We start from the raw sequence: 26,908 nt of genomic DNA on the forward strand, positions 1-26,908 counted from the left end.
TAATCTCTCATCTAAAGGTGTACTGCTGCCACCTTCAGGGCACTACATCACATTACAGCTTAGATATTGATGAGACCTCCTCCTGGGTGTTTTCTAGTAATCTCCGTGAAAAAACATAATAGACGTAATATTGCATTATATACAAATATTTTAGGTACCATAAAACACAGTGACTGTACAAAATATATAGGAATTTATTTGTTATTTTATTTTTTTGGCACTGGAGTCATGTGACCATTGTTTTCCTTAAAAGGCCATGTTATTGAGATTTTTTTTCTTTAATAAAATAGTTTTGTGCTGCTTTGACTTTAACATAAAACTGTTAGTTTCATGTCACACATGTTAGTACCTCAGCTGTGTAGTAGAAGTTTACAGTGAAATGGTCCCATATTTACAAGCTTTTAGGTTGGTTCTTCTTCTGTTGTTCTTCACAGTGTAAATGGTGAAGCGACACTGCCCCCAGCAGGTCATGTATGGTATTTAAAGGTCCCATACTATGCTATTTTTCACTCATCTCCCTTTGTTCTAACAATCCCAAAAACATAGTATTTGAGGTTTATTTTCCTAAACTCGTCTGTTTTCCAGAGTTTCAGCCTCTGAAACGTCACTTTCTGACCAACTGGCTGTTTGCTGCCTGCTTATGCATATTCATGAGTGGGCGTGTCTATACACTGATTTGCCTGCATGACTCACTCTGAGGCAGATCAATGATCACCAAAGTGATTTTCTCTTGTTATCCACACACTGTTATTATTGTTTTCAGCAGTGTTGGGCGGTAACGCGTTACCCCAACATCACTTTTGACAGTAACTAGTACTGTAACGCAATATTTTTCTAAAGAACTAACGCCGTTACCGTTACAATATGGTGCGTTTGTCCGTTACTTTGCTAGCAGTAATGTACTTCCTGTTTACAGTGGCGCTACATATTTTTGCGGGATACCGTGCCAAACACGGTAAAACAGTAGAAGAAGAAGCAATGGCAGCGTGTTTCTGTTTACATCACGTGCGCCAATCATGGCGAGTCAATGCGAGAACAGGACGAGCTTCTCAGAGTGGAAATACGCGCATTATTTTTTGTCTCCAAAAGATGCATCGGTGAAGCTAAGCTAACGCTGCGGCTGGATTTTAACGGACTGAGACTGGGACAGGTCAGCTAAGCTATTGCACGGTATGTTGTAAATATGCAGCGTGTCGCTGCTGCTGAGTCACTGCTAACAGCAGCTCATTAGCCTGATATGTTTAGCATTGTGTAGCTGAGAAAAATGCTGTGAATTAGTTTTTCCGCATTTATTTTTATAAGCATTTTCAACAGCAGAATGTGCACCTGGAATATGCACAGCTTACTTTACATTACTGTGCTAAGGCTGAAAATTAGTTTTAATTTTGGAGAAGCTGTTTTATGCTTTATATGCATATCATTTATGGTTGTTTTATAGCAGTTGATCAACAGTTGATTATTATATTAATACAGCACTAATATGAAGCTGGACACAAATGACCCAAAATAAATAATACATTATTTAACTCTAAGTAACTCAAAAGTTACTTTTTACAGTAACGCATTACTTTTTGGTGTAAGTAATCAAAATAGTAACTGAGTTACTTTGTTAATGAAGTAACTAGTAATGGTAACTAGTTACTTTTTTTCAGTAACTAGCACAACACTGGTTTTCAGACAAATAACTGTACATTACAGTAAAACACATGATATTTCAGAGACTATTGTGACTCAGTCTCAGCGCTGTGTTCATCCAGCAGCAGCAGATTCAAACACTTACAGGAGTTTTAAGCTGATATGTCACTTTCTTCTCCTCCTCATCCTTATTAAATACAGGAATAGTTCATTTAAGGTAATAATTATTTGTTTATCACCTCAACCATTGGGTCACAAACACATGGTTCTGTTCTGTTCCATTAGTGTGTGCTGACAACCCAGAGTCACTGCTGATAGGATCATATTATCACATTACCATTGGTCATCAGCATTCATCTCTAACCATAGTGGTTTATAAAGGACGCAGAGCTGCAACAGCTCCACCTGGTGGTCATGTCCAGCTCCATTTAACCTCACACATGCTCACTACACTGTGGCCCTGAAATAGGACAATGCAGGTCTGAAAATGGATGGATGGATGGATGGATGGATGGATGGATGGATGGACACACTCGCTAATTATAAAAGCCAGCATGGCGAGGGACAGTAATAGACTGACAAAGACCAATCACATTCCAAAGCCAACTAGAATATTTGTGTATATATATACACATATATAGTATAGCCTAGTACTCAATCTAATGTGTTGATATTCCTCCTCCAGGAAAAAGTTTCACTCTGACCATCACCGTGTTCAGCAGCCCCCCCCAGGTGGCCACCTACCAGAGAGCCATTAAGATCACAGTGGACGGCCCTCGAGAGCCACGCCGTGAGTCCCTTTCACTGTCCCATTGGTGCTGAACAGGAGGAGGGGGCGGGGTCTAAATCTGTGATCTTCTTCTTCCTCTTCCTACTGCCAGGTCATCGTCAGAAGATGGACGACGTTAAATCTGGTTCCCTCGCATTCTCTGAGAGGCTGACGGAGCTGGAGCAGCTGAGACGGAACACCATAAGGGCGACGCCCACCCACCACCACCTTCACCACCACCACCACCACCTCCAGCAGTCGTCAGTCAGCAGCCGTCAAAACACCGTGCTAAACCCAGTTAGCACGTTCAACAGCCCAACGCACGCTACGCTAACCACAGGTCAGTTCCCCTCCCCCTCCCCCCACATGCCTCAGTTACATGTCTATTTCTGAGTACAGTAATGCTTTGTTTTAACCGTAGTCTGTAGTTTTTACCAAAGGCAGCAGCACATTGACTGGTAAACACGTTAGCACGTTAGCTCATCTGATAAAGGCTACGATTCGAGCTCCTAAAAATGAAAGTGTTTCTAAATGTACGCTGCGCTTCTGTTCAACACTGAACTGAAAGCAAAGGTATCTGTTGATGTAGATGGCGTTGAAACCGTTAAAATAGCTACTGACAACCAATGCTACTGCAAAGTAATGCTAATGCTTTAGTTGGTGCCCCCTGCTGGCTGCCTTCATAATGTTCATAGAACGTTTTCTCTCTTCTATACTTTAGTGAGACAACATTCAAACATCCATAAAGTCTTCAAGTAATCTTAGATTTCTATGTGTAACACCATTGGAAAGATTAGAATCCACTCTTTCAGAATATGTTCCTGGATTCTCATGGTGCTCAGCCCATGAATGGTGTGTATGTTCCTCCTGCAGAGTCCAGACAGGTGGGGTCCTCCCCCTCCTGGTCCTACGACCAGTCCTACCCCTACCCGACCAGCGCCCTGTCCCCCCCCCGCTCTACTACGCTCAGTGAGCTCTCATCTAGACTAACAGGTAACCATTGTTTACACCTGTACAACTAACTAACTAACTAACTAACTAACTAAACTAACCAAAGTTACATATGTAACTACGGTTCTATGAATCCCGGATGACTGCCAGAGGCGGTGCTTTAGCACTGGATATCTATGTCTCACGTACACACTGGTCGAACACCCCTACCAACAAAGTCACCTGTGACCCCCCGGAGTCTATAAGTTCCAGTGTCACCGATGGATTTTTCCAAAGGAATCTTCTTGCCAAACCACAGTGATTACGAGTGACTGAATGCTCTGGCGGTCATTCACTGAACTGTAGTTACGTAGATAACGTTCATTCTATTTCATTCCTAATGACCCCCAGAGGCGATGCTTTAGCACTGGATGAGCATTGTCGACAGTGTCATGAGGAATTTGGACACCCACTTCACACACTGGATGCTGAGGGATTGATGGCCAAGACCTCTCCCAGAGGAGGAGGCATAGCCACTTTGACCCTGTAGAATCTGGTAAAGGTGCTGGGTGAGGTCCATGAGGCTCCAGTACAAACCACATGAAAGGGTACTTCAGAGAAGCCCACGAGGTAGATACACTCATCTTTGAGTGACATCTCAACCTGGATGGTGGAGGGAGAGCACTGGCCGTGTAGGCATGTGTAATGTCGTCCACCACCCAGTGAGATAGCCTCTGTTTTGACAGGGCCCTGCCCTGCCTTGGCCCGCCGTAGCAGACAAAAAGCTGGTTGCATTGGCATATGCTCGATGAAGCGTTAATGTAAGTCTTTAGGCCTCGAACTGGACACAGCAGTTCTGACACCCCTTCTGACGATGGTTCAAAGCGCGTCAACAGGATTGTCTGGCTAACGTACAATGGTGACAACACTTTTGGGAGAAGGCCGGGTTCAGCCACAGCTTGACCCCGACCCCGTCAAGGTGCCATCTCAAACATGTGTCTTCCACTGAAAGGGCATGTAGTTCACCAACCTGTTGAGCAGAGACAATGGATAGGAGAAATGCTGTTTTGACTGACACCCACTTGAGCTGCATTTGTGCCAAGGGTTCAAAGGGATGAAGACCCAAAGCCTGAAGTACCAGAGGCAGATTCCATGCCCTCCAGCAGGCGTAAAGTTCCCTGACACAGTCCTCTGAAGGAGGGACTGAAAAGACATTCTGCGCCTGTTGACGCCTGAAGAAAGCACGAACCCGAGCAGGGTTTTTGTGTGGGACATTGAGCTGCAGTCGAGCTAAGGCCCCACAAATTATAAACCCCATAGGGGTGTTGTCAGCCCCCTGCAACAGGCTCTGCCATGAGGAACAGGAGAGCAACTCAGAGGCATGCGATGGGGAGTCCACCTCCAGATTTGTGAGAACTGTGTCGCTGATGTGGTGACGGACACGGCGTTTTCATCAGCCAGGGTCCTCATCTCTGGAGGTGCCGGAGCGGCGGCTCCAGGCTGAAGAGCCTTCAGAAGGTCTTTCATCTTACCCAGCTCAGCCAACAATCGGTTGACCTTGGCTGCCAAAAGTGCATTATAAATTAAAGCCATTATTATTAATATTAATTTATTACTCCAAGGCCTCTTGGCCCTTGGCGCCACCATGGTCCCCTCAGCTGGTCAATTGATGGCTGTGACCTGGCAGGGGAGAAGCGGGTCATCCAGGGGGTTGTCGGCTCTACCTCTCTCAGTCTGGCCATACGTACTGACTATGCCATGTAGCCACAGTTCATGCATGGGTTTTCAGATAAGCCTGTCCTCAGACGATCGATGCCCAAACAGGGTGGGCAAAATCGTGACTATTCTTCAACTCCAGAGGGGCCATGCAATCCACACAAGAGTGGAACATGGCGACAGTAGCACACCGGGAGCCGGAGTGAGGACACTGCCTTCACCGGGAGATACTGCGCAGCACGCCGACAGCTCGAGCGGGAGCACTGCTGCTGGTCGACGAGCTAACCAGGTTCCAAGCAGCCTATGCTGCGGCGGGAACCCCAAATAAAGCCATGGGGCGCGTCGTAAGCTTGAGCTTGAGCACTGCCACTAATGACATGCTAACCACACAAGCTGAACGGAAAACAACAGCTTGAGCTACGAAAAATTAGATGGGCTTAGCTTGAGCGGGAGCACTGCTGCTAGCTAAGCGCTACTGTATTGAAAGGAAAACAACAGCCGAAGCTGCGATTTGGAAGGAGCTACCTGTCTGTTAGCTCAAGTGAAAGCACTGCTGCTAACTGTGCACTAGGGTTAGGGTTTTCACAGGACTAACCATACATGCGCGAGAGGATTCAAGGAAGAGATTCACCGGTGACACCGGAACTTATAGACTCCGGGGGTCACTTGGTGGTCACAGGTGACTTTGTTGGTATAGGTGCTCCACCAGTGCGTACTTGAGATGTAGTCCAGTGCTAAAGCACTGCCGGAGGCGGTCGGTAGGAATGAAATAAAACTAACTACTGTAACTAACCTGTGACTCGTTCCTCAGCAGGGTCTGACCTCGGGCCGTTCGGTGATCCCAGGATGACCTTGGATCGACCTTTCACCTCTCTGCCCCCCCTCTCTGACACACGTTTCTCTGACCCGCGAGTTCACTACCCCCCCCCAACGGCGGCCGCCTTCACCTACACGGCCTCCCACAACCCGGTATCCAACGGCGCCCTGGGCATCACCATGGCAACAACGCCCGGGGGACGTTACCACACGTACCTCCCCCCCCCTTATGCTGGAAACACCCCCCACCCCCCGACTCAGAGCGGACCCTTCCAGTCCACGTCGTCACCCTACCACCTGTACTACTCCACCACGTCTGGCTCTTACCAGTTCTCCATGATGGCTGGGGCCAGCGGAGGCGGGGACCCACGCTCACCCCCCGCCTCCACAGGCTCCTCCCTACTGCACCCCACTCTGCCCAACCACGGCCATGGGGTAGGGGTGGAGGTGGAGTCTAGCCACAGCGGGTCCCCCACAGCCGAGGCTGTGTGGAGACCCTACTGAGGAGAGGGCCGGAGCATGTTCTAGCTCATGGAGACCGGACAGAAAAAAGGGTCAGAGCATGCTCTAGCACATGGAGACTGTAATGAAGAAAGGGGTGGAGCATGTTCTAGCTCATAAAGACCATTCTGAAAAAAGGGGCAGAGCATGTTGTAGTTCATGGAGCGGACTAGAAGATCCTTCTCTAAACTTTAGGAGAACAAAGTTCTCTTTTGTATTTATATGTTTTAAACCCACGGCCTCAGCAGGTTCTGGATCAGTGGGTTCTTTAAGAACTGGAACTGGTGTGTGTGTGTGTGTGTGTGTGTGCGCTGGATTAAATAGGAACGGAAACACTTTGACAAACGCAAAGATTTTAGCCCTGCAGATATGTCACTAAGATGTTTGACTTCTGATAGAAAACATGAACATGTGTCCATGGTGTTTGTGAGTATCTGAATCCATTTTAATAGTTCCACGCTGGTAAACCAATGGTTCCCACTCACAATCAAGAAATACAAGATAGCTGCCTTCACTTCAATCTTACCATAACTTTGGTTCTGTCACACGTAGAAACATGATCTTTGTGGCAAAATGTAGGTTTTTGGGGACGAGAATTGTCATGAAATATCTTAAAATGCTGTAAATTTCATCCAGAGCCAGATATGACTCAACTCAACTTTATTTATTTAGCGCAAATTACTACAAAGTCATCTCAGTGTGCTTTAACAAATGATAAAGTCCGTTGTGAAAAGAAAGAACCCAACAAGATCCAAATGAACAAACATTTAGTGACAGTGGGAAGAAAAACTTTTTATGGGAATAAATCTCCTTTAGAACCAGGTTCAGAGGTGGAGAACATCTGGTTCCACTGGTTGTTGTTAGTGAACAGAAGGACAAACAGAATAAAATAGAAGGATAGACCATCAGAATGTTCTAGACTAGTTGAGCTGTGAACCATTGATCAGGAACCACCAGCTCCAGCATCAAAACACCTGAAACAGAAAAGAGAACCCTCAGAGTTAGAGGAGAAGACACAGACTGCAGAACAACATGATACACTATGATACACTCATTCCTAGTGGTTATGTTAATATTAATATTAAATGTATTACAGCATCCTCCATGTTCTGAAATGTTACCACTACAGACAAGGTTTTGTCTTGTACTGGTCACAGGTAATGATCTCAGCTATCACTACAGAGAGGACCATGTCTGCTTTAAATTATCGCAATTATACAATGTATGCTTTAGTAAATAAATAGGATTTGAATGTAATCGTCTCTCGCAATGGTCTGAGGTGTTGACCATTGTGTGTAATGGTCTGTGATTGTGACCAAAACAATGAGACCAAGTCCGTTTTAGGTTAATGCTACTATACGGTTTACGCTTTAGCCACTGACGTGCAGTGACCACTAGGGTTGGGTAGGCACGTTGCAAATAGAGAACACCAATGACAATTTCATATGTCTCTGCTGTCAAGTGTTAATCAAACAAAATCAACATCATAAACACCATTAAAGAAACATAAACATTATTTAATATAGCCTCCATACTCTCCAACAACATATATCTCATGACACGACAGCACATCTGTTGTTTGTGTTGGAAACACAGAAACATGGAGAAAATGACAACAACAACAACTCAGAACATCCTCAGTGAGGAGCATCCACAAAGTCAATCCTTCCTTTTGTTCCATTCACTGTAGAAAGAACCAACAATGTTCTGACCTTATCTTTGCTGAAGGTCTGGTAGCTCAGGTGTTGGTCTCCATCTTTTAAAAGATGTCGTTTTTCCTCAAAACAAAGTTTCTCTATCATCTCTAGCTCTGTCATCATGACTGTAGTGTTATCCCGCCCACTATCTAGAGAACGTAGCAGCAGCAGTCACGTGATATCAATTCACTAATGTACTGTGAACTTATGTATAGCATTTAGCATAGCACGATTACGTTCAAAGGCAGCTCTCTACACTGCCTTTGTACGTAAATGGTTTTCATCTTGAGGACCTGACTGCGCATACGCAAACACGTAAAATCATGCAATGAGAACGGAGGCAGAGGAGCAATGTGCCTTTGGGAGGGGGCGTGGCCTCCCTCTGCCTTACAGCGGAGCAAAAAAAAAAAAAGACAGCTGTTCCAGGAAATAGTGATGTTTAGTAATTTGGACTATGAAACGCACAAAATGCGGACACTGTCAAACTTATAGGTACTGTAGGCTATTGGAAATGGAAACATAAATAATTTATAATTATATGATAATTTAAAATAAATAAATAAATAAAATAAAATTATAATTAAATAATCAAAATATCAATTCACCCTTGGGTTGGCACTGCCTACCTTGCCTACCCTGACGGCACGTCACTGGCTTCAGCATATAAGTAGGTTTAGAGTTTAGCCTTAAAGGTGTAGAGAGTAGCAGCCTCCTGTAGTAAGACTGGGAGCTGGTTCTAAAGGGGAGGAGCCTGGTAGCTGAACGCTCTGCCTCCTGTTCTACTTCTAGATACTTTAGGAACTTCTAGAAGACCATCAGACTGAGAGCAGAGTGATCTACCTGGATGATAGAGCACTAACAGGTCTCTATAGATATACAGGAGCTAGATCATGTAGAGCTTTGTATGCTAACAGGAGGATTTTAAACTCTATTCTAGATTTTACAGGAAGTCAATGAAGAGAAGCCAATACTGTAGAAATATGTTCTCTCCTGTTAGTACCTGTTAGTATTCTAGCTGCAGCATTCTGAATTAACTGGAGACTTTTTAGTGAGTTACTAGAACATCCTGACAGTATAGAGTTATAATAATCTAATCTAGATGTAACACATGCATGGATTAGTTTTTCAGCATCACTCTGGGTCAAGATATTCCTGATTTTATAGATATTACAGAGGTAGAAGAAGGCTGTCCTTGTGATTTGTTTAATATGAGAATTAAAGGATAAGTCAGTATCAAAGATAATGTCTATGTTTATTACTGTGGTGCTGGGTGACAGAGTGATGTCATCTAGAGACACTATTTACTCTGATAATTTATCTCTGAGGTGTTTTGGACCAAATAAAATCACTTTGGTTTTATCCTGGTTAAGAAGGAGAAAGTTACGACTCATCCAGGATGTGATGTCATTAAGACAAGCCTGGAGTTTTAATAACTGATGAGTTTCATCTGATTTCATTGAGAGATAAAGCTGTGTATCATCTGCATAGCAATAGAAATGTATATAATGTTCTGATAATGTTACCTAGTGGAAGCATATATAATATATTGGTCCTAAAACTGAACCTTGTGGAACTCCATGATGAACTCTGGCTGAGGACAGATTATTAACATGAACAAAGTGGTTCTGTCTGATTGGTAGGATTTAAACCAACCCAGCGCTGTTTCTTTAATCCCAGTCTCTGCAGCAGTAGATGATGATCCACTGTATCAAAGGCTGCACTGAGATCTAAGATCACCAGAACTGAGACCAACCCTCTGTCTGAGGCTAAGAGGAGATCATTGGTTACTGTTACTGTGCTGTGATTGGCTCTAAAGCCAGACTGAAAGCTTTCTATAAATTGTTCCTATGAAGGTGATCACATAGTTGACCTGTGATGACTTTTTTAAGAATGTTGTAAATAAAAGGTAGATTAGATATTGGTTTATAACTGGACAAGTCACTTTGATCAAAGGTTGTTTTTTAAGGAGAGGTTTGATTACACTTTACACATGGAAAGGATTAAATAATAATTTCTTTTCAGCCACAACTGTGGATGACAAAGATGTCATTTAACCACTTGATTTAAATCCCCATCAAAACATGAATTAACCTCTTCAACCCCAACGGACCCACCGGCGGGGGCAGCTCCAGCCTCCATGACTCTCACGGGTCTTGCGCTCATGCGTAAAATGGTCGGTCCCTCCTTTACCCAGCTGATTGGCTAGGGCAAAAGCCACTCCCACAGTGTTTAATGTCAACAATTTATACAGGCTCTGAGCTTTAAAATGCTGTGTCAATCATTCTGATTGATCAAAGCATTGCTGAATAACACATGCGTAACGGCTTCAAAGATTGGAATCAAAAATAGCATTACGCATGGCTCGGCAGAAACCTGAAAAAAAGTGGATAAAATGTGTTTATTTCAAGCCAAATAGCCACACCTAGTGGTCAAACAACAAACAAAGACTAACAATGATTGGAATCAACATACTACACTCTCTCACTTGTTTCCAAACTTGTGGGAATCTTTGGCACAGTTGTGGCAAAGTGGGCTTCAGCCTGAACGTTTTTGTAGAAAAACATGTGTCTTTGGCCTAATGTTTATTATTATCACCATAATAATAATAATATATACATCAGTTCAATTATTTCTGCTTTTATAGCCTTTGTTAATGAGAATTTGCCTTATATTTGATATTAATTGTCACTCAGTATCATTTATTTCTAAAATGTCACACCATTTGCAACCACTAGGGGTCCTACTTCATTCTGAAGAAAAAATAACCATGTAGCTCATGTAGAAGATTAAAAACATTCTTTGTTATGTGTATGTGATCTTAGGAGACAAGTGGTTATATCTCCATGAAAACATGAATAATAAATGTAAACTCAGGTAGATTCTATCCAATGTGATCCTGGTGCATCAACATTAATCTGATGATGTGTTTATTTTGCCAACATGTACAATGATTAAACTCACACTTTTGATGTAGATATATGATTAATAGTTAAATGAAATCACAATTTCAGAAGTTATGTAAAGATTAATGATGTATTTCTTGATTGTGAGTGGGAACCATTGGTTAAACTATGGATCCATTCAAAATGGATTCACACACTCAATAACACCATGTTTAACATCCAATAATAATATTGATACATATCTGCTGAGTTATTAGCATTTATTGGTAATAAAGGATTTACGTTTCACTTTATGAAAATAGCAGTATTTGAGCACACGATCCACCATTTTCGTCAATCTCCGGTCTATCTACAGATCTATGTACAGATCTATGTCCAGGTCTGTGGCAGTAGCGCCTTCTAGTGGTGGAAAAAAGAACAGCACAACATGACAGAAAGAACCACTAAAACATAAAGTTTAACTAAACATTTACAGTTTTATCTTTGAGACTGAAACACATAATGTTCCTCAGATACTCTACACCAGGGGTTCTCAACCTTGGGGTCAGGACCCTATTTGGGGTCACAAGACACTGGGAGGAGGTCCCCAGATGCCTTCAAGAAACTAAGAATATTTTATGAACATTTTGAGCAAATTTTTGTTTATTTTTACTATGTTTCTTCAACTCCACCAAACTCAGCATATTTTAACCTAATTTCATCACTTTTCCTTGTCGTTTTTTTTGCTCCTTTTAATGTATTTTTGTTACATTTCTCCCATTTCTGACACTTCTACATCACATTTTAATGACTTTTCTACACATTTTTTCCACCCTTTCTACCACTTTTACACCTAATGTCACATATGTTGATCCATTATTGTCACTTTTAACCTATTTTCATCATATTTCATCATTATTTAACCACATTCACCATTTCTCAAACTAATTGTTTCAATATTGACACTTTAAACCTTTTTTTAACCATTTTTTCTGTCTATTTTTATCCACTCTAATTTACAACTTTGAACCATTTTATTAGTGATTAAAACCATGATTTCCATCTTTAAGATGATTATAATAATAATAATAATAATAATAATAATAAACGTTCCTGGATAACAGTGGATATTATTCAGATGAATAAATAAATGTGGTTATCACAGATTCATAGAACAATGGACCATCATTTTACTGACTTTATGGATGGACCCCAAAAATCTCTCCTTTATTCCCCCTTATAGATGGTCCTGTCTCCACATGACTGTTCTTCAATGTTCATGTCTGTGTTCAACCACCTTCAGCTACTGTGGGGGTCCCTGCTCTATGGGACCTTTATTTTGGAGGGTCCCTGCTCTATGGGACCTTTATTTTGGAGGTCCCTGCTCTATGGGACCTTTATTTTGGAGGGTCCACGCTCTCTGGGACCTTTATTTTTGAAGGGTCCCCACTCTCTGGAACCTTTATTTTGGAGGTCCCTGCTCTCTGGAACCTTTATTTTGGAGGGTCCCCACTCTCTGGAACCTTTATTTTGGAGGGTCCCCGCTCTCTGGAACCTTTATTTTGGAGGGTCCCCACTCTCTGAGACCTTTATTTTGATGGGTCCCCGCTCTCTGGAACCTTTATTTTGATGGGTCCCCGCTCTGTGGGACCTTTATTTTGATGGGTCCCTGCTCTGTGGGACCTTTATTTTGGAGGGTTGCAGGTTGAGAACCACTAATCTAATGGATGTCATTGTTGGTGTTTGTGTTGTTCTTTAAAAGCTGATGGTTCCATTGTTCTACCATGATGTTTCACCACTTCTAATGGTCACCAGTTGAACTGATGCATCTATGAATGAGTTCTTTCAGCAGTCAGCAGTGGGCGTGTCCACGTGATGTCACATGGTTGAGTTTAGCTTTGATTCCTCATACATCAAAGATCAAAGCACACTTAGAAACACACAGTGACATGGCTGAAACACAAACATCATGTTTTACACAATAGTCAACAAATTGATACACAGCAGATTATTAACATTATTGATCACATTATTCTCAGACTACCTGCAGAAGGAGGAGGAGCCTCATTAATAAAACTTTCCCCATTTATAAATCACAGCAGGTGATTTCACTTCCTGTCCCGCCCACCTTGGACACACCCACATTCTACCACGAATGGTCATGGATGGTTTTTCATCCAAACGAGCTGCTGACCAATAGGATTCTACATTAGGTGGTCACATGTCACACACTGTTATCAGGAACTTTATTATTATTATTATTATTATTATTATTATTATTATTATTATTATTATTATTATTATTATTATAATTATTATAATTATTATTATTATTATTATTATTATTATTATTATTTTTATTTTAATCACTAATGGTGGAAAAGGTGGTGAAATGGGATTTTAAAAACAAAAATGAGTTAAAAGTTATAAATTAGAGTGGACAAAAACAAACAGAAAAAGTGTTAAAAAATGGTTCAAAGTGTTAATATTGTAACATTTAGTTTAAACTGGTAAATAATGGACATGACAAATGGTAAATGTGGTTAAATTGTTGAATATAATGATGAAATCTGGTGAAAAGAGGTTAAAAATGACAATAATGATCAATATATGTGACATTAGGTGTAAAAGTGATAGAAATGGTTTATAAGTGATGAACATGTCTGGAAAGTAGAAACAATGTGTAGAAAACTCATTGAAATATGATGTAAAAGTGTCAGAAATGAGAGAAATGTAGCAAAAATACATTAAAAGGAGCAAAAATATGGAAATAAAAAGTGATGAAAATAGGTTAAAATATGGTGAGTTTGGTGGAGTTGGAGAAAAATGTTAAAAATAATAAAAAATGGTTGATAAATGATTATAATGCTGTAAACAGACAGTGATGAGGTCTGGAAACTAAAAGTTTTAGTCAATGACTTTATTCTGTGACTAATTGGTGACGACGAAAGTTAATAAAAGAAGATAAAGAACAATAATATTTAAAATGAAACCAATAAATGCTTTGAAGATGGTTGTAAAGCAGCGGGTACGGCCCCTTTTCGGCCGTTTTAAAGTCTTGTTTTTACTCATCAGTTGATCAATAACGTATGATTTAGTTTAGTTGTTGTCACAGATTATTCAGAGAATAAAGATGTTTTAGTTTAACTTATTGTGTTTGATGGAGGAACATTATTATTATTATTATTATTATTATTATTATTATTATTATTATTATTATTATTATTATTATTATTATTATTGTTATTATTATTATTATTATTATTATTATTATTATTATTATTATTATTATTATTATTATTATTATTATTATTATTAATAAACAATATGAAACAGAGCAGTTCAGGGTTTAACCAGGGGTGTCAAACACATTCTGGTTCACGGGCCAAATACGGACAAGTTTTATGGAATAATTTAAGGAAAATGTTTTCAACAATTTGAGATAAAAATGACTGATGTGTTATATGTGATAAAAAAAAACGTGAAAAACTGAGCTCTGCAAATATTATAAATATAATGTCATTTTCTATATTTTACTCACAGTCTATGTATTGTATGATTTTTTTCTATCATTTCTACTTTCTTCAGAGGGCCGAATTTGATGCTCTATAGGGCCGGATTTGGTCCCCGGGCCTTGAGTTTGACACATGTGGTTGAACCTGAGTTTAACCGTTTCATCAAAGAGTAGTTACCATGGAAACACAGTGTGTGTTCAAACACACTAATGTAACAGAGATGGAAACAGATCAATACTCAAGCCTTTCTCTACGTGTGCATGTGATTCACACACACACACACACACACACACACACACACACACGCACACGCACATGCACACACACACGCACGCACGCACGCACGCACGCACACACACGCACACACACACACACACACACACACAGTAACCTGATGCACGTTGGCTTTTAAAATGTTATGTGATTATTAAACTCAACTCAACTAATCACTGTGTATGGATTAATGTGTGTGTAATATCTGACACACACACACACACACACACACACAGGTGCTGAAGCTGTGTGTTACACACACATTTTCATTATTTATTCATTTATGTTTTATGTCGAGGCTGTTAAACTGATTTTAGTTCAAATACAGTACAGTTTAATCTATCTATCATCTACATCTATCATCTACATCTATCATCTACATCTCTATCATCTACATCTCTATCATCTACATCTATCATCTACATCTATCATCTACATCTATCATCTACATCTATCATCTACATCTATCTTCTACATCTATCATCTACATCTATCTTCTACATCTATCATCTACATCTATCTTCTACATCTATCATCTACATCTATCTTCTACATCTATCATCTACATCTATCTTCTACATCTATCATCTACATCTATCTTCTACATCTGTCATCTACTGTACATCTCTATCATCTACATCTATCATCTACATCTCTATCATCTACATCTCTATCATCTACATCTATCTTCTACATCTATCTTCTACATCTATCATCTACATCTCTCTTCTACATCTATCTTCTACATCTATCTTCTACATCTATCATCTATCATCTACATCTATCATCTATCATCTATCATCTACATCTATCATCTACATCTATCATCTATCATCTATCATCTACATCTACATCTACATCTATCTTCTACATCTATCATCTACATCTCTATCATCTACATCTCTATCATCTACATCTATCATCTACATCTACATCTATCTTCTACATCTATCATCTACATCTCTATCATCTACATCTCTATCATCTACATCTATCATCTACATCTATCATCTACATCTATCATCTATCATCTACATCTGCATCTATCATCTGCATCTATCATCTACATCTATCATCTATCATCTACATCTCTATCATCTACATCTCTATCATCTACATCTCTATCATCTACATCTATCATCTACATCTATCATCTACATCTATCATCTATCATCTACATCTATCATCTACATCTCTATCATCTACATCTCTATCATCTACATCTATCATCTACATCTCTATCCACTAAGTTAACGTAGAGTAAACGTAGCATCTATTAGCAGATTTCTGTGTTTTTCACTATATGTTTTACAGCTGCTGTAGTTGGTGATGTTTTCCCATCATAGACAAGTCTAGTCTGGAGATGACTCATCATATTAATGTGGTTTTTATAAAATAAATTCATTATTCATTATAAAACTTTATGAATATCTGTGAATGTTAATTCATGTTATTAATGAATTATTAACATTACTGTAGAACGATTAGCTTTATGTGTTGAACACACAGTTCATCTTTATCATAAACATCTTCTCACTACCAACACTGACCAGTTTTATACCCACAATAAGAAACTACTGTTACCATGGTGACTCGTGCATTTTCCTCTAGGGGGAGGGGCTACAACTCTAAAATAGATGTAGCTTTGAACAAATAAATAAGGACAATTACAGTTACAGAACTGCTTTCAAACATAACCATATCTATCGTTATTGAACCCATAAACAAGTAAGTATATACTAGTAGTATATACTAGTAGTATATACTAGTAGTATATACTAAGTACTCCTTTCTGTTATTTCTGAATCTATGTACCCCCTCATGTCCAACTACCACATTATGTCTGGGTTGAACACTTTAGTCTTTGTTTATTCTGTGTTCTACTTTAACTCTTGTCTATGTTTCAGGTGTTCCTGCTTGTGGCTCCACCCCCCAGTCATGTCTGTGTGCTTGGTTAGTGACTGATTAGCTCCTTCATGTTTCCACCCAGGTGTGACCTCCTCCACTACTTATGAGTGCTGAGTCACAGTGTGTTCTGCTGAGTCATTGTGTGTATTGTCTACCTCTTCATGTCCTGGTCTTTGTTCCCTCCTCCTCCTGTCTTTATGGAGCGTATACATCATCCTGCCTCCATCTCTCCTTGTATCTGAGGCCACGCCTCCACTCAACCCTAACACACTATAACAAAACATCTATAAATCATAATGATGAAATGAATGAGTGATAACACACATTTTAAAGTATCTCATTTAGTAAATAAACAGTATTTAGTGTCTCATCAATAGATTTATTTCTATTAATTTGAGAAACTCTGGTATAAACAATAGAGAGTTTTAATTTAGTTTTTCATATTTTACCTTTTTTTTAGTTATTTTAACAAGTAATTAAACACAAACGGGGTGAAAAATGAAGTGGTAAATACACAATTTGACAATATATAATTTAAAAAAATGGACATATTCAAGATTTGATATAATGAAATGTAGTTTATTCATGTTTGTCTTCTCTGTAAAGAGCTTTAAATAGTTCTACCTATGGATGAACCAATCAGATCACATGATCAGTAATCAGGCTCAATCATGTGGTTTAGGACGTTATCGCCTGATCACGACTGATATATATATTTATTATCATTATAGAGGTGGTGATATATCGTTCATATTAAATACCTCTATATATTTTTATGATATAAATATATATTTATTATCATTATAGAGGTGGTGGTATATCGTTCATATTAAATACCTCTATATATTTTTATGATATAAATATATATTTATTATCATTATAGAGGTGGTGATATATCGTTCATATTAAATACCTCTATATATTTTTATGATATAAATATATATTTATTATCATTATAGAGGTGGTGATATATCGTTCATATTAAATACCTCTATATATTTTTATGATATAAATATATATTTATTATCATTATAGAGGTGGTGATATATCGTTCATATTAAATACCTCTATAATGATAATAAATATATATTTATTATCATTATAGAGGTGGTGATATATCGTTCATATTAAATACCTCTATATATTTTTATGATATAAATATATATTTATTATCATTATAGAGGTGGTGGTATATCGTTCATATTAAATACCTCTATATATTTTTATGATATAAATATATATTTATTATCATTATAGAGGTGTTTAATATATCGTTCATATTAAATACCTCTATATATTTTTTATGATATAAATATATATTAATTATCATTATAGAGGTGGTGATATATCTTCATATAAATACCTCTATATATTTTTATGATATAAATATATATTTATTATCATTATAGAGGTGGCGGTATAATCGTTCATATTAATACCTCTATATATTTTTATGATATAAATATATATTTATTATCATTATAGAGGTGGCGATATATCGTTCATATTAAATACCTCTATATATTTTATGATATAAATATATATTTATTATCATTATAGAGGTGGTGATATATCGTTCATATTAAATACCTCTATATATTTTTTATGATATAATATATATTTATTATCATTATAGAGGTGGTGATATATCGTTCATATTAAATACCTCTATATATTTTTCTGATATAAATATATATTTATTATCATTATAGAGGTGGTGATATATCGTTCATATTAAATACCTCTATATATTTTTATGATATAAATATATATTTATTATCCTTATAGAGGTGGTGATATATCGTTCATATTAAATACCTCTATATATTTTTATGATATAAATATATATTTATTATCAATTATAGAGGTGGTGGTATATCGTTCATATTAAAATACCTCTATATATTTTTATGATATAAATATATATTTATTATCATTATAGAGGTGGTGATAGATCGTTCATATAAATACCTCTATATATTTTTATGATATAAATATATGTTTATTATCATTATAGAGGTGGGTGATAGTATCGTTCATATTAAAATACCTCTATATATTTTTATGATATAAATATATATTTATTATCATTATAGAGGTGGTGATATATCGTTCATATTAAATACCTCTATATATTTTTTATGATATAAATATATATTTATTATCATTATAGAGGTGGTGATATATCGTTCATATTAAATACCTCTATATATTTTTATGATATAAATATATATTTATTATCATTATAGAGGTGGTGATATATCGTTCATATTAAATACCTCTATATATTTTTATGATATAAATATATATTTATTATCATTATAGAGGTGGTGATATATCGTTCATATTAAATACCTCTATATATTTTTATGATATAAATATATATTTATTATCATTATAGAGGTGGTGATATATCGTTCATACCAAATACCTCTATATATTTTTATGATATAAATATATATATATTATCATTATAGAGGTGGTGATATATCGTTCATATTAAATACCTCTATATATTTTTATGATATAAATATATATTTATTATCATTATAGAGGTGGTGATATATCGTTCATATTAAATACCTCTATATATTTTTATGATATAAATATATATTTATTATCATTATAGAGGTGGTGATATATCGTTCATATTAAATACCTCTATATATTTTTATGATATAAATATATATTTATTATCATTATAGAGGTGGGTGATATATCGTTCATATTAAATACCTCTATATATTTTTATGATATAAATATATATTTATTATCATTATAGAGGTGGTGATATATCATTCATATTAAATACCTCTATATATTTTTATGATATAAATATATATTTATTATCATTATAGAGGTGGTGGTATATCGTTCATATTAAATACCTCTATATATTTTTATGATATAAATATATATTTATTATCATTATAGAGGTGGTGGTATATCGTTCATATTAAATACCTCTATATATTTTTATGATATAAATATATATTTATTATCATTATAGAGGTGGTGATATATCGTTCATATTAAATACCTCTATATATTTTTATGATATAAATATATATTTATTATCATTATAGAGGTGGTGATATATCGTTCATATTAAATACCTCTATATATTTTTATGATATAAATATATATTTATTATCATTATAGAGGTGGCGATATATCGTTCATATTAATACCTCTATATATTTTTATGATATAAATATATATTTATTATCATTATAGAGGTGGTGATATATCGTTCATATTAAATACCTCTATATATTTTTATGATATAAATATATATTTATTATCATTATAGAGGTGGTGATATATCGTTCATATTAAATACCTCTATATATTTTTATGATATAAATATATATTTATTATCATTATAGAGGTGGTGGTATATCGTTCATATTAAATACCTCTATATATTTTTTAATATACCACTGTACAGGTATATTGATTATGCTGTGTAATATCTCCAAACAGAGACAGATGTTCTCACAAAAAGAGCTGGAGATCATTATTCATGCTTTTGTGTGGTTGTGGTTGGACTACTGTAACTACCTGTTGATCCACCTACAGTATGTTCTAAACCTCCACCATCAGCACAGACCATATTACTGCTGCTCTGAAGTATCTCCATGGACTTCCTGTTGCCTTCAGATGAACTTTAAAGTTCTGGTCCTGACTTTCAGGAGCTTCATGGACATGCTCCAGATGATGTCATAGATCTGATCCAGGTCTCCACTACAGCTCAGAGTCTGAGGTCCTCAGGTCAAAACCTGCTAATGGTTCCTGGAACCATAACCAGAGGAGGCGTGTCTTTAAAGCTGTTGTTCTTCATCTCTGGAATGAACTTCCTGTGACCTTTGACTCTGTGGAGACTTTTAAAGACTTCTTTTATTAAAGAGGCTTTTTAGAGCCAATAGATCTGCTTTATGATTGTTTGAGCTTCATTGTGTTCATTATAAAGCTCTGTGTGAAAAACACTATAAAGTTTACCTACTTATTTTCACACTCACTCCAGATGTTTTACTTTGAAATCAGAGCTTTGTTTTGAATTCTAACCATTACTGTGTGTTTGAACGTGTTCAGCTGAATAATGACTAACTAGAACCTGTGATCAGTGTTTTCACAGGAAGAGGAATGTATCCCCCTCTTTACTCCTCCTTTTATCTCTCTGCTTCAGGGGGCGGAGCCTGGTGGACATTCCCACAATCAGGCAGCTGCTGCAGACACAGGAACCAGAGAGGAACCAGAGAGGAACCAGAGAGGAACCAGAGGAGCTTCAGGTAGGAACATGTTCTCTCAGGGTTTCTACATAAACTGTGTGATAGATCTGAGCTTAAACTAGGGTTAAACTTAGTTTAAACTAGGCAAAGAACTCTGTGTTCATGGTCTGTTGTTCCTTTAGAAAGGTGTGTGTGTGTGTGTGTGTGTGTGTGTGTGTGTGTGTGTGTGTGTGTGTGTGTGTGTGTGTGTGTGTGTGTGTGTGTGTGTGTGTGTGTGTGTGTGTGTGTGTGTGTGTGTGTGTGTGTGTGTGTGTGTGTGTTTAGGGGGAATTCCACTGGAAATGAACCAGACTGTGTGTTTGGTTCAGTCTGAGGTGTTTTGTAGTGAAGAATAAAAAATGTGCTTCTTAGATCAGTGGTTCTCAACCTTTGGACCCTCCGACTGCACAAAATAAAGGTTCCATAGAGCAGGGACCCTCCAAAATAAAGGTCCCAGAGAGCGGGGACCCTCCAAAATAAAGGTCCCAGAGAGCAGGGACCCTCCAAAATAAAGGTTCCATAGAGCAGGGACCCTCCAAAATAAAGGTCCCATAGAGCAGGGACCCTCCAAAATAAAGGTTCTATAGAGCAGGGACCCTCCAAAATAAAGGTCCCATAGAGTAGGGACCCTCCAAAATAAAGGTCCCATTGAGCGGGGACCCTCCAAAATAAAGGTTCCATAGAGCAGGGACCCTCCAAAATAAAGGTCCCATAGAGCAGGGACCCTCCAAAATAAAGGTCCCATAGAGCAGGGACCCTCCAAAATAAAGGTTCCATAGAGCGGGGACCCTCCAAAATAAAGGTCCCATAGAGCAGGGACCCTCCAAAATAAAGGTCCCAGAGAGTGGGGACCCTCCAAAATAAAGGTCCCAGAGAGCGGGGACCCTCCAAAATAAAGGTCCCATAGAGCAGGGACCCTCCAAAATAAAGGTCCCATAGAGCAGGGACCCTCCAAAATAAAGGTCCCATAGAGCAGGGACCCTCCAAAATAAAGGTTCCATAGAGCAGGGACCCTCCAAAATAAAGGTTCCATAGAGCAGGGACCCTCCAAAATAAAGGTTCCATAGAGCAGGGACCCTCCAAAATAAAGGTCCCATAGAGCGGAGACCCTCCAAAATAAAGGTCCCATAGAGCAGGGACCTCCAAAATAAAGGTCCCATAGAGCGGGGACCCTCCAAAATAAAGGTCCCATAGAGCAGGGACCCTCCAAAATAAAGGTCCCATAGAGCGGGGACCCTCCAAAATAAAGGTCCCATAGAGCAGGGACCCTCCAAAATAAAGGTCCCATAGAGCGCAGGGACCCTCCAAAATAAAGGTCCCATAGAGCAGGGACCCCCACTGTAGCTGAAGGTGGTTGAACACAGACATGAACATTGAAGAACAGTCATGTGGAGACAGGACCATCTATAAGGGGGAATAAAGGAGAGATTTTTGGGGTCCATCCATAAAGTCAGTAAAATGATGGTCTATTGTTCTATGAATCTGTGATAACCACATTTATTTATTCATCTGAATAATATCCACTGTTATCCAGGAACGTTTATTATTATTATTATAATCATCTTAAAGATGGAAATCATGGTTTTAATCACTAATAAAATGCTTCAAAGTGAATAAAAATGGTGGAAAATGATTTTAAAAATCACAGAAATGTGTTAAAGTTATAAGTTAAAATGGATAAAAACACAGAAAAAGTGGTAAAAATAGTTCAAAGCGTTATATACTGGAATTATATAATATTGGAACAATTAGTTTGAACTGGTAAATAATAGACATGACAAATGGTGAATGTGGTTAAATTGTCAAAAAATAATCATGAAATATGATGAAAAGAGGTTAAAGTGTTAATAATAGGTCAACAAATGGTTTATTAATGATGAACATGTCTGGAAAGTAGAGAAATGTGTAGAAGTCATTAAAATATGATGTAGAAGTGTCAGAAATGGGAGAAATGTAGCAAAAATACATTAAAAGAAGCAAAAAATATGGAAATAAAAAGTGATGAAAATAAGTTAAAATATAATGAGTTTTGTGAATTTGCAGAAAAATGGTAAAAATAAGGAAAAATGGGCTGAAATTGTTCATAAAATATTCATAGTTTCTTGAAGGCGTCTGGCAACTCCCTCCCAGTGTCTTGCGACTCCAAATGGGGTCCTGACCCCAAGGTTGAGAACCCCTGTCTCAGATGATGTGCAAACAAAGCGTTTAGCAGTGAGTGCAAACCCTCACCCTAATAACCCCTGATTACCCCTAATAACCCCTAATTAACTCTAATGATCCTAACAATCCTAATAACCCTAACAACCCCTAATTAACACTATTAACCCCTAATGACCCTAATGACCCTAATAACCCCTAATTAACGCTAATAACCCTAATTAAGCTAATGGCCCTCATAACCCTAATTAACCCCAATGACCCTAACAATCCTAATAACCCTAACAACCCCTAATTAATGCTATTTACCCCTAATTAACGCTATTAACCCCTAATTAACCTCTATTGACATAATAACCACACATTAACCCAAATAATCCTATTTAACCCCTAATAACCCCAATGACCCTAACAATCCTAATAACCCTAACAACCCCTAATTAACGCTACTAACCCCTAATTAACCCCTAATAACCCTAATAACCCCTAATTAACGCTAATAACCCTAACAACCCCTAATTAACCCCTAATGACCCTATTAACCCTATTAACCCCTATTTAACACTAATAACCCTAGCACCTCCTAATTAACCCTAATTAACCCCTATTAACTCCTAATTAACGCTAATAACCCTAACACCCCCTAACAACCCCTAATTAACGCTAATAAGCCTAATTTACCCCTAATTAATGCTAATAAGCCTAATTAACCCCTAATTAATGCTAATAAGCCTAATTAACCCCTAATTAATGCTAATAAGCCTAATTAACCCCTAATTAACATTATAAGCCTAATTTACCCCTATTAACGCTAATAAGCCTAATTAACCCCTAATTAACGCTAATAAGCCTAATTAACCCCTATTAACCTCTAATTAACGCTAATAAGCCTAATTAACCCCTAATTAACGCTAATAAGCCTAATTAACCCCTATTAACCTCTAATTAAGGCTAATAAGCCTAATTAACCCCTAATTAACGCTAATAAGCCTAATTAACCCCTATTAACCCCTAATGAAGGCTAATAAGCCTAATTAACCCCTAATTAACGCTAATAAGCCTAATTAAGCCCTAATGAAGGCTAATAAGCCTAATCAAGCCCTAATGAAGGCTAATAAGCCTAATCAAGCCCTAATGAAGGCTAATAAGCCTAATCAAGCCCTAATGAAGGCCAATAAGCCTAATTAAGCCCTAATGAAGGCTAATAAGCCTAATTCACCCCTAATTAACGCTAATAAGCCTAATTAAGCCCTAATGAAGGCTAATAAGCCTAATCAAGCCCTAATGAAGGCTAATAAGCCTAATTAAGCCCTAATGAAGGCTAATAAGCCTAATTCACCCCTAATTAACGCTAATAAGCCTAATCAAGCCCTAATGAAGGCTAATAAGCCTAATCAAGCCCTAATGAAGGCTAATAAGCCTAATCAAGCCCTAATGAAGGCTAATAAGCCTAATTAAGCCCTAATGAAGGCTAATAAGCCTAATTCACCCCTAATTAACGCTAATAAGCCTAATCAAGCTCTAATGAAGGCTAATAAGCCTAATTAAGCCCTAATGAAGCCCTAATTAAGGCTAATAAGCCTAATCAAGCCCTAATGAAGGCTAATAAGCCTAATCAAGCCCTAATGAAGGCTAATAAGCCTAATCAAGCCCTAATGAAGGCTAATAAGCCTAATCAAGCCCTAATGAAGGCTAATAAGCCTAATTAACCCCTAATGAAGGCTAATAAGCCTAATCAAGCCCTAATGAAGGCTAATAAGCCTAATCAAGCCCTAATGAAGGCTAATAAGCCTAATCAAGCCCTAATGAAGGCTAATAAGCCTAATCAAGCCCTAATGAAGGCTAATAAGCCTAATTAACCCCTAATGAAGGCTAATAAGCCTAATCAAGCCCTAATTAAGGCTAATAAGCCTAATCAAGCCCTAATGAAGGCTAATAAGCCTAATTAACCTCTAATGAAGGTTAATAAGCCTAATTAAGCCCTAATGAAGGCTAATAAGCCTAATCAACCCCTAATTGAGGCTAATAAGCCTAATCAAGCCCTAATGAAGGCTAATAAGCCTAATCAACCCCTAATTGAGGCTAATAAGCCTAATCAAGCCCTAATTGAGGCTAATAAGCCTAATCAAGCCCTAATGAAGGCTAATAAGCCTAATTAACCCCTAATTGAGGCTAATAAGCCTAATCAAGCCCTAATGAAGGCTAATAAGCCTAATTAAGCCCTAATGAAGGCTAATAAGCCTAATCAAGCCCTAATGAAGGCTAATAAGCCTAATCAAGCCCTAATGAAGGCCAATAAGCCTAATTAAGCCCTAATGAAGGCTAATAAGCCTAATCAAGCCCTAATGAAGGCCAATAAGCCTAATCAAGCCCTAATGAAGGCTAATAAGCCTAATTAACCCCTAATGAAGGCCAATAAGCCTAATTAAGCCCTAATGAAGGCTAATAAGCCTAATCAAGCCCTAATGAAGGCCAATAAGCCTAATTAAGCCCTAATGAAGGCTAATAAGCCTAATCAAGCCCTAATGAAGGCCAATAAGCCTAATTAAGCCCTAATGAAGGCTAATAAGCCTAATTAAGCCCTAATGAAGGCTAATAAGCCTAATCAAGCCCTAATGAAGGCTAATAAGCCTAATTAACCCCTAATGAAGGCTAATAAGCCTAATTAACCCCTATTAACCTCTAATTAAGGCTAATAAGCCTAATTAACCCCTAATTAACGCTAATAAGCCTAATTAAGCCCTAATGAAGGCTAATAAGCCTAATCAAGCCCTAATGAAGGCTAATAAGCCTAATCAAGCCCTAATGAAGGCTAATAAGCCTAATTAAGCCCTAATGAAGGCCAATAAGCCTAATTAACCCCTAATTAACGCTAATAAGCCTAATTAAGCCCTAATGAAGGCTAATAAGCCTAATCAAGCCCTAATGAAGGCTAATAAGCCTAATCAAGCCCTAATGAAGGCTAATAAGCCTAATCAAGCCCTAATGAAGGCTAATAAGCCTAATTAAGCCCTAATGAAGGCTAATAAGCCTAATTCACCCCTAATTAACGCTAATAAGCCTAATCAAGCCCTAATGAAGGCTAATAAGCCTAATTAAGCCCTAATGAAGCCCTAATTAAGGCTAATAAGCCTAATCAAGCCCTAATGAAGGCTAATAAGCCTAATCAAGCCCTAATGAAGGCTAATAAGCCTAATCAAGCCCTAATGAAGGCTAATAAGCCTAATCAAGCCCTAATGAAGGCTAATAAGCCTAATCAAGCCCTAATGAAGGCTAATAAGCCTAATCAAGCCCTAATGAAGGCTAATAAGCCTAATCAAGCCCTAATGAAGGCTATTAAGCCTAATCAAGCCCTAATGAAGGCTAATAAGCCTAATCAAGCCCTAATGAAGGCTAATAAGCCTAATTAAGCCCTAATGAAGGCTAATAAGCCTAATCAAGCCCTAATGAAGGTTAATAAGCCTAATTAAGCCCTAATGAAGGCTAATAAGCCTAATCAACCCCTAATTGAGGCTAATAAGCCTAATCAAGCCCTAATGAAGGCTAATAAGCCTAATCAACCCCTAATTGAGGCTAATAAGCCTAATCAAGCCCTAATTGAGGCTAATAAGCCTAATCAAGCCCTAATGAAGGCTAATAAGCCTAATTAACCCCTAATTGAGGCTAATAAGCCTAATCAAGCCCTAATTAAGGCTAATAAGCCTAATTAAGCCCTAATGAAGGCTAATAAGCCTAATCAAGCCCTAATGAAGGCTAATAAGCCTAATCAAGCCCTAATGAAGGCCAATAAGCCTAATCAAGCCCTAATGAAGGCTAATGAGCCTAATTAACCCCTAAT

General features: G+C 37.7%; 1 protein-coding gene across 1 annotated transcript in view; it reads left to right on the forward strand.

Annotated features, from left to right (window-relative positions):
• The window catches only part of runx1 (RUNX family transcription factor 1), a 21,077-nt gene extending 14,707 nt beyond the window's left edge, over positions 1 to 6,370 (forward strand). The window contains exons 5-8 of the mRNA XM_028441828.1: positions 2,321 to 2,425; positions 2,517 to 2,744; positions 3,278 to 3,397; positions 5,865 to 6,370. Coding sequence (XP_028297629.1) covers positions 2,321 to 2,425; positions 2,517 to 2,744; positions 3,278 to 3,397; positions 5,865 to 6,370 — 959 coding nt within the window. The remainder of the gene's footprint in view (positions 1 to 2,320; positions 2,426 to 2,516; positions 2,745 to 3,277; positions 3,398 to 5,864) is intronic.
• The last annotated feature ends 20,538 nt before the right edge of the window (positions 6,371 to 26,908 follow it).

The sequence above is a fragment of the Gouania willdenowi genome, unplaced genomic scaffold (assembly GCF_900634775.1).
Source record: "Gouania willdenowi unplaced genomic scaffold, fGouWil2.1 scaffold_332_arrow_ctg1, whole genome shotgun sequence".
Classification (NCBI taxonomy): Eukaryota; Metazoa; Chordata; class Actinopteri; order Blenniiformes; family Gobiesocidae; genus Gouania; species Gouania willdenowi.